At 46.2% G+C, this 13,728-nt stretch overlaps 8 protein-coding genes across 8 annotated transcripts; 5 read left to right on the top strand and 3 right to left on the bottom strand.

The window, feature by feature from the left end:
• Nucleotides 1-362: 362 nt before the first annotated feature.
• L203_106042 (uncharacterized protein) lies at nucleotides 363-1,734 on the top strand (the record flags this gene model as incomplete). The annotated part of the gene is made up of 7 exons (XM_066215402.1): nucleotides 363-479; nucleotides 524-669; nucleotides 743-867; nucleotides 938-1,068; nucleotides 1,120-1,414; nucleotides 1,464-1,546; nucleotides 1,597-1,734. 7 exons carry the CDS (start codon nucleotides 363-365, stop codon nucleotides 1,732-1,734), a joined length of 1,035 nt encoding a protein of 344 aa, XP_066071499.1.
• A 341-nt stretch (nucleotides 1,735-2,075) lies between these two features.
• Nucleotides 2,076-3,457, top strand: L203_106043 (uncharacterized protein; the record flags this gene model as incomplete). The annotated part of the gene is made up of 6 exons (XM_066215403.1): nucleotides 2,076-2,246; nucleotides 2,301-2,344; nucleotides 2,396-2,576; nucleotides 2,621-2,876; nucleotides 2,935-3,063; nucleotides 3,123-3,457. The coding sequence occupies 6 exons, from the start codon at nucleotides 2,076-2,078 to the stop codon at nucleotides 3,455-3,457; spliced, it is 1,116 nt and encodes a 371-aa protein (XP_066071500.1).
• A 174-nt stretch (nucleotides 3,458-3,631) lies between these two features.
• L203_106044 (uncharacterized protein) lies at nucleotides 3,632-4,167 on the bottom strand (the record flags this gene model as incomplete). The annotated part of the gene is made up of 4 exons (XM_066215404.1): nucleotides 3,632-3,788; nucleotides 3,840-3,959; nucleotides 4,011-4,089; nucleotides 4,137-4,167. The coding sequence occupies 4 exons, from the start codon at nucleotides 4,165-4,167 to the stop codon at nucleotides 3,632-3,634; spliced, it is 387 nt and encodes a 128-aa protein (XP_066071501.1).
• Nucleotides 4,168-4,936: 769 nt separating this feature from the next.
• On the top strand, nucleotides 4,937-8,163 carry L203_106045 (branched-chain amino acid aminotransferase; the record flags this gene model as incomplete). The annotated part of the gene is made up of 13 exons (XM_066215405.1): nucleotides 4,937-5,056; nucleotides 5,245-5,284; nucleotides 5,339-5,492; nucleotides 5,540-5,600; nucleotides 5,676-5,851; nucleotides 5,903-5,980; nucleotides 6,103-6,218; nucleotides 6,634-6,782; nucleotides 6,838-6,985; nucleotides 7,036-7,175; nucleotides 7,225-7,532; nucleotides 7,582-7,721; nucleotides 7,772-8,163. 13 exons carry the CDS (start codon nucleotides 4,937-4,939, stop codon nucleotides 8,161-8,163), a joined length of 2,022 nt encoding a protein of 673 aa, XP_066071502.1.
• A 124-nt stretch (nucleotides 8,164-8,287) lies between these two features.
• Nucleotides 8,288-9,872, bottom strand: L203_106046 (uncharacterized protein; the record flags this gene model as incomplete). The annotated part of the gene is made up of 5 exons (XM_066215406.1): nucleotides 8,288-8,463; nucleotides 8,514-9,243; nucleotides 9,313-9,358; nucleotides 9,408-9,750; nucleotides 9,794-9,872. 5 exons carry the CDS (start codon nucleotides 9,870-9,872, stop codon nucleotides 8,288-8,290), a joined length of 1,374 nt encoding a protein of 457 aa, XP_066071503.1.
• A 365-nt stretch (nucleotides 9,873-10,237) lies between these two features.
• Nucleotides 10,238-11,086, bottom strand: L203_106047 (uncharacterized protein; the record flags this gene model as incomplete). Its single annotated transcript, XM_066215407.1, has 5 exons — nucleotides 10,238-10,402; nucleotides 10,446-10,611; nucleotides 10,655-10,934; nucleotides 10,985-11,011; nucleotides 11,056-11,086. 5 exons carry the CDS (start codon nucleotides 11,084-11,086, stop codon nucleotides 10,238-10,240), a joined length of 669 nt encoding a protein of 222 aa, XP_066071504.1.
• Nucleotides 11,087-11,599: 513 nt separating this feature from the next.
• Nucleotides 11,600-12,344, top strand: L203_106048 (uncharacterized protein; the record flags this gene model as incomplete). Its single annotated transcript, XM_066215408.1, has 4 exons — nucleotides 11,600-11,657; nucleotides 11,707-11,869; nucleotides 11,995-12,007; nucleotides 12,054-12,344. 4 exons carry the CDS (start codon nucleotides 11,600-11,602, stop codon nucleotides 12,342-12,344), a joined length of 525 nt encoding a protein of 174 aa, XP_066071505.1.
• A 34-nt stretch (nucleotides 12,345-12,378) lies between these two features.
• On the top strand, nucleotides 12,379-13,654 carry L203_106049 (uncharacterized protein; the record flags this gene model as incomplete). The annotated part of the gene is made up of 4 exons (XM_066215409.1): nucleotides 12,379-12,608; nucleotides 12,808-12,895; nucleotides 12,941-13,556; nucleotides 13,605-13,654. The coding sequence occupies 4 exons, from the start codon at nucleotides 12,379-12,381 to the stop codon at nucleotides 13,652-13,654; spliced, it is 984 nt and encodes a 327-aa protein (XP_066071506.1).
• Between the last annotated feature and the right edge of the window lie 74 nt (nucleotides 13,655-13,728).

A 13,728-nucleotide genomic window follows, 5' to 3' on the forward strand; every position in this document is an offset into this window, starting at 1 on the left:
TTTAGACCAACTACTTTTATCTTTGACTGCCGGAAACGTCAAGGGATAGTTGGTATTTGGGAATGGTTTGCGGCCCTCCATAGACGCTGAGCTGCCACTACTTCCTTTTTTCAGAGAAGTGAATGTATGAAAATGGATACGTAAGTGAATGGAACATCACTTCAGTGAAGACTCGGCAATGACATCATGATAGCCGAGCCGATTTCGGCTAAAACTTGGATTTGCGACATTGCCGAATTTTGTTGTGGTATCAAGAGGAAATTGCAAGATATATAAACAAGCCTGGGTTGGCATTTAAGCCTTCATTGTATTTCCAAGACACAGTTGACAAGTCAAGCGCAAGGGATTATCAATACAGCAAGATGAGTATAACAATTACACAAACCGTCGTGAAACCCAAAGAAGATAGCTTGAAGTTGAAGAGTAACCATGGTCCAGAATGGGATAGCAAGATGCTGCAGGAGCTTGAGACCAAAGGTGTAGGTGGATGTCTTGATTAGTTTTGTATTGACATGTGTGATAGTACACCGTGGTCAAAGGTGCCATACCCCCGCAAAGAGCCAAGGACTATGAAGACAGAGTATACAAATGGCTCGAGAGTTTCAACAAGGGCTTTTCAAAGAATGATAAGGATACATGGAGAGTTGCCAACTTGCCTGCATTCGACAGGTAAGTCTATCCTTCTTTTGCCTTTGTCAATCCATGAGTTCCCGGAGGATCAGCTCGCTGATAGTGATGACAGATGTGGTGTCTTTAACCGTCACGGCGTCCACCACGAGCAGTTTGTCTGGGACATTAGAGCGGAACCTGGAGTCATCGAGGCATTTGCCAAAATCTGGGGCACTGAAGAACTCCTCGTGTCATTTGGTAAGCCAAAGAAACATACCTAGTAGACATTGCTAACGGACACCTGTTTTGTTGATATGCCGGGAGACAGATGGTATAAATGTGTCTCTTCCTTTTGTCGATGATCCAATTCCTGCGCAAGTTTCTGCCCCATGGCCACCCCATGTGGATCAAAATCCCATCAGGAGGGGAAAGTATTGTGTACAAGGAGTTGTCAATTTGGTAAGACGACGATAGGCATATAAGTCTTGAGAAATACTCACTTGCTCTTAGGCTCCCAACGGGCCTAACGATGGTGGTTTTACGATACTTGAATACTCATTACCCTTGTTTCTCGAGTTTTTCGACAGTCATCCCGAGAGCAAGCCTGTCAATGGCTGGCTGTTGGCCGACGGCCGACCATTGAGTGATTCTTGGCCGTTTGGAGAGCAAGACATAGAATGGTTCAAGGAGAGAGGTTGCAAGTGGAAGAAGATAGAAGCAGATCCAGGAGATTTGATTCTTTGGGACAGCAGATGCATTCACTATGGTGCATCAGCCACTGGTGACAGGCCTAGGGTGGCTACTTGTAAGCAACACCTCCCACCTCATGATACTGTAGTAACACGCTATCGCAGATGTCTGTTACAAGCCGGCAAAAGACATTACTCCAGAGAAGCTAGAAGAGAGGAAAAGATGTGTGGCTGACTATTCGGGTACTGTAAGTGTAGCTACCTTCCCTTGAGCCCCTTAATTGACAATTGGTACCAGACCCACAATCCATTGGAGTTCAAAGTGACTGGGACAAATGCGCGTGGTCCCTTGACTCCAGATGAGAACCAACAACCTCATGAACCTGCGGTTCTCAGCGACCGGGCCAAAAAGTTGGCAGGCGTGGTTCCCTATTAGGCTTGGACGAAACGTAGCCTGTTGAAATAATACGTAGGGCGAATTGTGAATATATATATATATGACACAGTTGAGCTGTTTATTGTCTTTGATATAATGTTTGATTATAATAAGATGAAGATTTGTTTCATTTCATCATAAACCACTTTTGTAATTCGTGTCCATTTGTTCTTATTAAACGTAGATAAGATAAGATGTGAATTTGTAATAGAATCCAGGCACGGTTTGAAAAGTTCTAAACTATTTCTAGACTATTTTTCTTTCTATTCATTCCTACTTTACATTATCAATTTTTATTTATTTATTTCTGAATACGCTGTGCGCTTTGGGGTCCTAGTAAAATGCCTGTACCATCTCCTCCTTCACAAGAGTTTGAGCTCTTCCCAGCCCTCACTCGCTCACAGATTGATGCTTCACGTACATCCGCTTGGTATGAGACTTTTGCCGATATAACGACTCCTGCCACCATTATCGACTTGGAAAGCCTGGGAGAAGAGGAAGAATTTATGCGCGTACGTCTGTTGCGGGTGCTTAGCTGCATGGCCAGGCGTTGATTGACTGTATAGTGGCTTGAAGCAGACTCTATTTTTTTACCAGAAGGCAGCGAAAGGTGAGCTGAACAATGAGTTTGCATGTCGTTGTAAACTGACTGTTTGATCAGGTCACAGCCAAAGCACAACCTAGAAACTGAGCGCTTACGCTCAGATTCTAATGCAAGCGACGACTCTGAATCCTCAGTTCCGCCAGTATATCATCTACCGCGACTTAACCAAGCTATCCGTGAAGCCATTGAAAAGTATGGAGGCGCTGTGTTCCCCAAACTGAATTGGACCAGTCCAAAGGTGAAGATTTTATCGAGTTTCACAAATATGCTGACATCTTTAAGGATGCTGCCTTTATTTTGCCGCAGACATCCACCGGCCCATTACACTGCTCTAGCCCTGCAGATGTATACCTACTTTTGAAGTCAAGCGACTTTATATCACATGGCGTCGATAACTTGACAGCATATTCTGGCACAAATAATGAGAGTCTGATTGGGCTATCAACGCGGCCAAAAATTGAACTGGTGTTGAAGAAATTTGAAAACCTAAACCCAGCTGGAGAAATTCGTTGCTTTATCAGAAACAGGACACTCATTGGTAAGCTTCAAGAGTTTCGCAAGAGCGTAGATTGTCTGACATATCAAACGGACTATAGGGATAACGCAGCGCGATATGAACTTTTACAATCATCTGCAGTCGGAAGATACTCAGCTAAAAATATGTCAAACAGCTAGAGAGTTTTTTGAGGATGAGATTAGAGAGAACTACGAGGGAGGTGATGATTGTGAGCATACTTGGAAAAACGCTGTAATTCACAACTTTGAAGCTAACTCTGTCCCACAGACGTTTTCGACCTATACTTGTCTCCCAACTTTCAACGTGCGACTATTATAGACTTTCAACCCTATAGGCCTTCAACTGATGCTCTCCTTTTCACCTATGAAGAGTTACTGGGATTGTTGCTACTAGCATCATCTCCCGAAAACGATCATTCATCCGTCCACCTGCCTACTTTGAGGGTCATTGACTCCATGACACATCCAGCTGCCACACGAAATGCACCTGCATATCAAAGCAACATGTTGCCTCTGGAAATGATGGAAATGAGTCAAGGTCGAAATATGGCAGAGTTCAAGGAAGCATGGGAAGATGCGATCAGAGCGGGAATGAGTGACTGAAAAGTCTACGGTTTTATACATTTCGAATTACCGAATGGTCTTTCCTAGGTAGAATTCTGGTCTGATAGAGTATACATCCGACTTCATCGCCATAATAGCTTGCAACTAATGTGGTTATAATAGACAAACCGCAGACAAAATTCTGCCTTTGGACACAAACGTTTACTGCGTTTCCTAAGCTTCATTTCCAATGATTTTGTCCTTGACATGCCCCAAAGTATCCGAAATACCAGCAGAGTTATTGCCAACAGAGTCATTGCCAGGAGTGAGAAAGTCACGAGCTTGTTGCCCCATTGATTTGTTGGCATTGTCTTCAGATTTAGATCCGATCCTGGATAAGATGTCAATACCACTGAATAAAACGTGTTCGACTGATGCTCACTTGTCAGCCTCTTGTTTGAGCTTATTTTCGGTGCTTTGAGAGCCGCTAGGCTCGAAGGCTCTGGGAAGCGCGCTCGCATCTTGACGGAGAGCATCGTGAGGGTTGGCATTGCCGGTGACCCTGTAAAAACATTATGAACTCGCAGTTGAACAAAATGGTTGTGAAACTTACTTTCTCACAGCTTCTTCAGCGCCATCTTTGGTCTTTTCAGCATCAGACTTGAAAACACCGGGCTTAAGATTCTGTTGCACTTGATTGGAGGTGTTAATATAAAACACCCAAGTTGACACTACTTACAAGCTTCCGTCTTTGTTTGTCCAAGTGTCATTGTATCTGTTGATTGTTCTTGTAGAAAATAGTCAAATAAAAAAGCTAGCCAGTGGAAGAATGAGATATATCAAGGCCTAGATGTCGCCCTTATATACCATCTTTCACCACCTCTATCCAGAACGCAACCCATATGACGCAAAGCAAGAAGCTGCAAATCGTGACGTATTACAAAGGAAGAAAAGTCATAATGCCATATTGGTACGTCAATTCAAAGGCCATTTGCTTGGAAGGATGACTTTGACGTCTGTGATGTAATCGGCGACTGGTTTGAGATGGCTTTCCCTTCATAAGTGCCTCTTTCTTTCCAATGACTCCACCAATCCGGGCTCCCGTGTCGCAGCTTGTCTATGAGTCGTCCATCAAACGCTTTAATGGAAGGCAGTATGGCGACTATTCAATGTTTTGAGTTGACCACGGTGAAAGGACTTTTGCAGTATATCTTGGGTGTTGGCGAGAAGTGTTGCGCCAGGCTCCTTGCAAGATCAAGCCGAAGGAGCAGACATATAGCTATACGGTGGAAAGAAAGCCATCTTTGTCAATCAATAAATCTTATGTATATATAAAATGTGTGGTGGACAAGGCCGACGGCCATCGTTGTGTTGTAATTTCGGTAATTTCGGCCCGATATGAACCGGATGGTAACTGTAGGCACTGGGTTTGAATCTCTTTAGAGATTGTTCTATGTATTAATAGAAATTTCTATTTAACTTTAGTATTCAACGTAATCTTTGAGATAGCTTACAATTATATTCCCAAAGTACAAAAGCATGCAAGAGTTTGACTTGCCTCCATTGATAGACGCTATCGTCTTGAAATGGCCCAATGAAGTTTCAGACGAAAAGATCCCAATGCCCAGACTAGAGAGTGAAGGAGAAGTCATTATCAAAGTTTATCTGACAGTGCTATGCGGTCTATTATCTGTGTTGCCATGATTGGAGCAGCGTAGCTGATCAATAGTGACGGATTCTGATCTCCCTCTCTACTGTGGTCGGGAGGATGCTGAAAAGACTTCGTGACGGACCACAAAGTCGTGGGAAGTATCGTGAAGAAGGGAAAAGATGTTCAATAATTCCAGATAGGCGATATCGTTGCTGTGTTATTTACTGTCTCTTGCGGTATTTCGTGGATAACGGGTGATATGGAAAAGAAAAACTTACAAGGCCTGATAGGTACATGCTTCAATTGCAACGAATCCAACACAGTTAGGTGTACTTCTTTCGCCCTCCTTGGTACACCATCGTTGCCTGGTTGCCAAGCGGCTTACGTCTGCATCTCTACAGCGTCCTCTTGCTTACTATTGGAGTTGCCTCATCTTCTCGAAGGGTTGATGTTGCTGATGGCTGATATATTGCCTATGAGATATGGTGCAGCCTGGCACGCGTGGAAGCTCCTGGAGAGTTAGATGTGAGGAGGAATGGGAGAGAGAAAAGGGTAAGTGTCGTGATAGGATGTGGGCCTGCAAGTTTGTCTACGAGGCAGCTAGACGGATAACTCAAACTGATTCAGGTCGGACTCTGTGCGATTACTTCGGCGTTCACCCTCTTTGAGAAGGTCATTGGCGTCGTCCCTACTCAGACACGTCGTGAGCTAGCTAGCAAGTGCGACCCAATTCCTGTTTCTCCGCCAGAACTTCAAGCTGTCGTTGACTCGGCCGCTAAAGGACAAGGAGGAGACTCTGTTTTGTAGGTAGTAGGGAACCAGAGCGGTCTAGATACCGCATTCAATATTGCCAGACCCTGTGATGTTGTAAGCAGTGTTAGGGTACACTCTAGGGAGCTCAGAATTGATAGAGGGTTACCTTCTGATAAAAAGTAAGTTTGATATACTAGCTGTGGTGAGATTTTGACTTGGGTTGAGCAGTGGGGAGGAACAGTTTGATGAGAAGATTGGGAGAAGAGCTGCACACCGTTTCATTTGGTTAACAATTATCTAGTTTTGAACTTCAATTTGGACGTTGTTCAGTGAAGCACTTTTATCCAGCCGCTCTCAAAGTTCTCACAAACAACCAAAAGCTCTTGTCAAGTTTTATAGAACACAAGGTCGGATTCAGTCAGGCAATCAAGATATCTCTTTTCTCTTTGCTACTTGAGAGGTTTTGTTGATGGATCATGTCTTTTTGTAACAGTATTATGTCTTGTTTGAGCAAAACAAAGTCGTCAAGACGGCTTTTGTGCCCAGTATACGACGATAGTCATCTTTGTGTAAGTTGTAGCTGCAGGAAACCACGGAATAGAAAAATGATAAAATTATAAAATAGAATAACTTATATTTGAATCAACTGTATTGGTAGATAATCAACCCGAATTCTTGATGGGTCAGCTCCGAGTCACGTGACCCATTTTTTAGTGACTCGATATTATCATCTATTGATAGATAAATATTAATCTTTACTTTCTCATTTACATTTTTACATTCACATCAAAGAAAGATAACTACAAAATGTCTAGGCTAAACCTGTTTATAGCAATCCCTCGCTCTTTCCGTCAATATGCCATCTCGCGTTCAACCATTAGTGCATCTGTACGTGTACAGTCGAGAGGATTTCGCAAGGACTCTTCCCAACCCATAAGGGACATTGTGACTGGAAAGACCATTCAATCGCCCGACATTGATGTAAGCTGGTATTTGAGCTATAGGTCAGAGCGTATGACTGGTCTAACACTAGTAGCCTTCACTGCTAAAAATCCGCCTGACTCACAACCCAAAAACTCGTCCTGCTCCTTCCACACTTGTCTTTGGCCGAACTTTTACCGACCATATGCTTACCATCCCATGGTCAAGAGACAGTGGCTGGGGAACTCCCGAAATTAAGCCTTGTATGTTTTGTCTTGCCATACTAGGTCAAATATTCATGTGTGTTTTCCAGACGGACCATTGGAACTTGACCCTTCCTCTTCCGTTTTCCACTATGGTTTCGCATTGTTTGAGGGTATGAAGGCCTATAAACAAGAAAATGGCTCTGTGAGACTATTTAGGCCGGATATGAACATGGCGAGAATGAACAAAGTAGGTTGTGGTTTCAGCTTATAACAATGGGTTATGCTCATCATATTAGAGTGCCGCCCGTATTGCTCTCTCAACCTTCGATGGCGAAGCCCTTACCGAGCTGATCAAAAAGCTTGTCATGCTTGAATCAGACTGGATTCCCATGGAGAAGGGATACTCATTGTACATTCGACCTACATTGATTGGTACACAAAATACTCTCGGTGTTGGACCTTCCAACGACGCCTTACTGTTTGTCATTTGCTCTCCTGCAGGACCCTATTATGCTTCAGGATTTAAGCCTGTGCAATTAATGGCCACCACAAAATATGTTCGTGCCGCTCCTGGAGGTACTGGTAGCTATAAGCTTGGTGCTAAGTAAGTATCCATCCATTCTTGAGAACCTTCTAATTTCAGGCTTGTATAGCTATGCTCCTGGTATCGTTCCTCAAGCTGAAGCTGCAAAAGAGGGTTACAGCCAGAATCTTTGGTTACTCGGCCCTGAGCACGTCTTGACAGAGGTTGGGACTATGAACTTGTTTGTAGCTTTGAAGCAAGCGGATGGCAGTGAGTCTAGCTCAAATGCCAATATCACTAAATCACTGATAAGCACGAAGCGGTGGAACTGATTACTCCTCCATTGGACGACGTTATCCTTCCCGGTGTGACACGAGACTCTGCTCTTCAACTCGCTCGCGAGCATGCTTCTGGAAAGAATATTATCTCTGGTCTTCCCAGCAAGCTTGTTGTCTCTGAACGCAAACTGATTATGGCTGATCTTGTTGAAGCCGAAAAGAATGGCACTTTGGTAGAGGTCTTTGGCACAGGTACTGCTGCCGTTGTATCGGCTGTTGACAAAATTGGTTATGAGGGGAGGGACATTATTATTCCTACAGGTCCAAATGGCCTCGGCGCCATTGCCGAGGGATTGTTGAATAAGATTACTGCTATCCAGACTGGCGAGATTGAGCATCCTTGGAGCGTGCTTGCTAATGATGTTAAGCTCTAGAGCTTAACAAGATGTTGTCTTATGATTTAACGCCACAGGCTCGGTCGTCCTGGGCATGTTGTAGGCAAATAACGGTATGCATTGGTGCATCTGAAGGTTATAACAAGGCAAAGAAGATAGAATTCTAAAGTATCTGTACACCTTGTGTCCACATTCCTTTTCTATTGCTGCCATCGCCACTGGACCACCATCTTTCAAGCGCATCTATCCACCACTCTTCGCTATTCGCATCTTCCGCGACGAGTTCAAAAAAGTCGAGGGGACCTGTGCCAGTTAGGTTTTCATCGTTCGCTATTTCAACTAAAGTTCCAATGAGCGACATAAAATACGCGACAATCCAATATACGAACTCAGTTGAGCATCAAACTCCATTCCTACATCCAACGCTCCGTTGAGACCCATGCCAACTTTACCGCCCCTAGTGGCTGTCCAAATCGCCTCTTTCCAATTTATCCTCAAGTTCCGGCCTCCGCCCTCTTCTTCCTTCTTCATAGTCCCAAAGCTACATCCATGCTTCTCACATCGGTCGCCTTCCCGCATACGAGAGATAATGACGGCCTGCCTCATTGCTGTATGTATAGAAGGCGAATAACCGCCTGCGATATCCGTTCCGAGACCCACCGAAAGGTCTGCGTCAAGGGCTTCCCGCAGAGGAAACTGACGCTCCGAAAAGTACTGGTTTGAAAGTGGGCAGTGGGCAATGGTTACGCCTCTATCCTTGACAAGCTTAGACATTTGCTCTGTGAGATAAGTGACATGCGCTTGAAGCGTCTTTTTCCCCAGCAGTCCAAATTTGTCAAACACCTTCTCGTCATCCATACCTTGACACTTGAGAACTAGATCAATCTCATCGCGTCCTTCACACATGTGGCTCTGAATTCTAACATTCCGTTCTTTTCCCACTTGAGCTAAACCTTGAAGAAGCTTATCAGAGCAAACAGGAACGAAGCGAGGAGTGATAATGGGTTGCACAAGACGTCTGTGTGGTGGGAATTGCGACAGGTAAGACTCCATAGAGTCAATAAAGTCATTAAGAGAGGCAAGAGAGGCTTCAAAAGATGATTCTCCATACGTCGGACGCTACACGCGTCAGCTTGAGAAAGCCGTCGATGAACGTACAGGTGATAAGTCCATGGAGAGCTTGCCAACAAAGGCTCTGATACCAGTTTCTTGAGCTATTCTGGCGAGAACAAGACTGCGATAGTTGTCAACAGCCACTTGTACGATGTAACGGCACGACTGACTTTGCCTTGATCCCAATCGTCCCAAAAAACACGACACACCCAGTCCCATTCTCCCTCAGTCGCTCCAACAACCTGCCATACACTCTTCTCGCAAGATTCTCGTCCTCGTCAATCCTCTCCTCTGCCTTGTAGGCATATTTCTCTAACCATTCCAACAGAGGAAGATCCAAGCCAGTCCCTGCGTAGAGGAACTGTGGAGCGTGTAGATGGAGATCAGCAAAGGTAGGAAGGATAAAAGAGTATCTCCCAAGTCTCGTAGGCTGCACATCGCCAGAGAGGATAGCCTGTGACTCGCGAGAAGAAGCAGGAGCGATGTGAGAGATGTAGCCTTTGTCGTCAACCACTACCCAACTCGTCAGAACCCAAACTCGGAGCATTTGACGTACCGAGTAGATGGTCCCTTCTAATTCTCAGCTCGCTAGAACTTGGCGTGTCAACAAAGGTTCCAATGAATAATTTCGACATGATTTGTAGATTGATAAAGTCCAAAGTAAGTAAGAAATTTAAAGAAATCAGAGTGATTCATTATCACATAGTTGATGATAGCGGAGGCTCAATTAAATTGAGCCAATGCTCGGCTATCCCGCCACGAGACAGATAACCGATACGCGGCGATAAGATAAGATAAAGCGAGCACCACTGTGTAAAGGATGCTGAAAGAGATGTGTAAGTGGAAAATGCATGCATGCAGCCTCTCAGCTTCATGCACGAAGGAAACACGACGCATGACAAAGGCTCGAGACCATCCAACCTACCACCTCATATATCCATCACGCCTGCGAATGCTCTACACTCATCTTTGCTGCACACTCCTGCACTACCAGCCGCAACTAATCACCGTAAGCGCCTGCCAACATCGCTTGCCTTACATCAATCACGCCAGTCTCGACCGCCTTGACGTTCAGCAACGGCTCATGCTTTTCACAACACCCATCCTGGGCCAATCCAGGACGAAGCGTGTCGGACGCCAGAGCGGGTACCCATGGGCTCACCTCCTGCGCTGATCAGCCACCGCAGCACCCAAGACAACAGACATACACCCGTCTCATTTGCAGATGGCTGGCGTCCATCCGTTGTCTCGACGATCACCGCAAACGTGCACTCTTCCTTGTTATCCTGTAGCTGCCCATCCAACGCTGACAACCGGATGAGAAATCCGCGCAGCATGAGGCCCAACTCGTCGGCATTGGGTGCTCCCACCAACCTACGCCCATCAGCACACCACTAGCGCGTCCCAACGCACTCACCCCACATCCTTCCTACCATCCAGCCCAGAGATATACCCAACGTCAAAGATCATCCTCTCCAGCGGCTGCCCCGTCTGCACGTCCTTCACGACCACCGTCATCCGCCTCAGTCTCCCTTCCTGTATCTCTCTTCCCAGGCTTGCTACCACCCCTGCAACGTACGCTCTCACGTCCGGATGACGACTCTGGTACACTGGCACACCGTGTGCTCTCCGCCGTGCAAAAGTCTCTGGCGGATACACCTGGCGAATGCACAGAATCGTATGGAGGGCGATTTCCACTGTCAAGAATGAGAAACAATGAACAAAAGAGAAATAAAAAATAACCCACAAAAAGATGAAATGGCATCACCAATCTCTGTCCGGACTCAGCCACGTGGCGAGCCGTCCCAGTGGACTTACCTTTAAAACTCAGCCCCAGCTGTTGAGACATTTCATGCGGGTGGCGAAAAAACGCGTATAATAAAAATAAATAATAAATATAATAAAAATAAATATAAAAATAAAAGTTGACTCAGCCCGACGCGTCACGCGTTGCCACTTTCATTATTCGGCGGCACACGCCGCCTCGGAAGAAATCGGGAGAGAAAATGTGGAGGCTTGCCGTTATTTCGAACGATCAGTCTGCTGTTTCGAATTTTGGTCGACATTTTTTAGCATTGCTTTTTTTTTTTTTCCCATCTCCCATCTCAACCGAAAATCACCGTAGCTTTGTCGTGGTCAACCACACAGAGTCCAGGCCTGTGGAAAGGTATATATATAGGACGCTGGGATGGGTCGAATTCCTTTTTCCCCTTTACAAAAGATACAACATTGTGCTTTCCGTTATCACGTACCATCAGCTCTCTTCACCATCTCAGCAAAGGCTTCCATAGCGAGGTATAGTACTACGCCCAACACGAGGTGCATTGTCTCCCAACGTCGCTTCATATTACCACACCATACCATGCCGATTGCTACCAGAACACTGTCCACCGACAGTCCCATCAAGGCTCCTCGGTCGAGTGAGTTTGTCTTGTCGTTGCGAGAGCTGCCAGCCTGACTGGACCTTAGCTTCTCCTCACCCTGTCATTACGTCGGAGCAAAATTTGCTGCGTCTCAAGGCGCATCTACGCAACCTGCCAACACCGCTGCTGAAGCATGTCCATCTGTCCAAGGTGAGGAGGGAAGACCCAAATTTGTATTTCTCAGCCTTGCGCGACGATTTGATCAACCTGTGAGTTTCTATCGCGTTTTTTGGGGGAAATTGAGTTCTGGTCGTGTGAACGGTTGGCACGAGTTATTTTTGGAACTTTTGAGTTAGCGCATTGTTCCTGAATGCTGACACTTGGGTTCGGGTAGTGCTCCGATCGTCGTAAGTTGGATGTTTACCGTTGGACTCTTTGTTGACTCGTTTGCAGTACACTCCCACGGTCGGTGAAGGATGTCAGAAATATTCTCAGATCTATTCCGGCCCCGAGGGTCTCTACCTCAGTATCAAGGACCAGGACCGTATTCCAGAAATCTTGCAAGAGTATGCGTCTTCGCTGTCATCGCTGCCCCAGATCTTGGTGGTCACCGACGGCTCCCGTATCTTGGGCCTGGGTGATCTCGGGATTGGCGGCATGGGGATCAGCGTTGGCAAGCTGAATCTCTACGTCGCGGGCGGTGGTGTCAATCCCCACGGCTGCCTTCCAGTCGTCCTGGAGTGAGTTGTGATCTCGAGGCTGAGCTGACGTGCAAAGTATGGGAACCAACAATGAAACCATCCGGGATGATCCTCTCTACATCGGTCTTCGCCAGCCTCGTGTGGGTCTTGAAGAGGCTACCCAGTTTATGGATAAGTTTATGGCCGCTGTGGCTGAAGCTTTCCCCGACGCTGTCATTCAGCATGAGGATTTCTACTCTGAGGCGGCCTTTGGCTTCCTGGATAGGTACAAGGAAGCGTATAGGATGTTCAACGATGATGTCCAAGGGTGCGTTGGGTTGTCTCGTGTGTTACTAATACGGGATAGAACCGGTTCCGTCATTCTTGCTGGGTTTTTGGCTGCCGCTAAGCAGGCCAGTGAGGCTTCAGGAAAGCCTTTGAAAGACCATAAGATTGTCTTTCTGGGTGGTGGCTCCGCCGCGGTTGGGTAGGTTTTATTTCGCCTGACGGTTGGCTGATATGTGTAGTGTCGCCAAGGAGATGATGAACTTTTTCACCATGCAAGGACTGACGGAAGATGAGGCCAGGGAGAGGTTTTGGCTGATTGACACCAAGGTATCTATCTGTCTCGCTTTGCTGCTTGTGCTGATTCCTTCTTAGGGCCTCATCACCTCTACGCGAACAGATGTCGTCAATGGCAAAATCGCTTCCCACAAAAAGTACTTTATCCGCACTGACACCGAGGGCAAAGAGTACCCATCTTTAGAGTCTGTGATTGACTATGTCAAGCCCACCGCCCTTGTCGGTCTTTCTACCACTTTCGGTGCCTTTTCTGAATCTGCCATTCGTCGCATGGCCGAATTAAATGAGATGTCTATCATCTTCCCCCTTTCCAACCCTACTTCAAAATGTGAGCTTGCCTTTTCCGATGCCCTCAAATGGACGAATGGCAGAGTCCTTTTTGCATCTGGATCTCCCTATCCCCCACAAGAATATGCTGGCAAGTACCGTGAGCCAGGACAAGGAAACAATTTCCTTGTGTTCCCAGGTATCGGTTTTGGTGCTCTCCAATCTCAGGCAAGACGTATCACCGACGGTATGATCACTGCGTCTGCCATTTCCCTCTCCGAGGCCCTCACTCCCGAAGAAAAGGAGAAAGGCTTGCTTTACCCTAGACTGGATAGAATTAGAGAGGTCAGCGCTCGTGTCGCTGCTGGTGTGGTCAAAAAGGCACAAGAAGATGGTGTCGACAGAAATGAAACGCTGCGGGGTCTTGGTGAGCCTCCCAGTCTCTTTCCCACCCACATATTGACATCCATGGTAGATATTGATGCCCTCACTGAGGAGATGAGAAAGGCTCAATGGTGGCCATGAAGAGGTCTGGAAACTGGCATTAGGTATTCCATTGAGCAAATTGCTATAGTCTTACGGAAATGCCTACCACCTTG

The sequence above is a fragment of the Cryptococcus depauperatus genome, chromosome 8 (genome assembly GCF_001720195.1).
Source record: "Cryptococcus depauperatus CBS 7841 chromosome 8, complete sequence".
Lineage (NCBI taxonomy): Eukaryota > Fungi > Basidiomycota > Tremellomycetes > Tremellales > Cryptococcaceae > Cryptococcus > Cryptococcus depauperatus.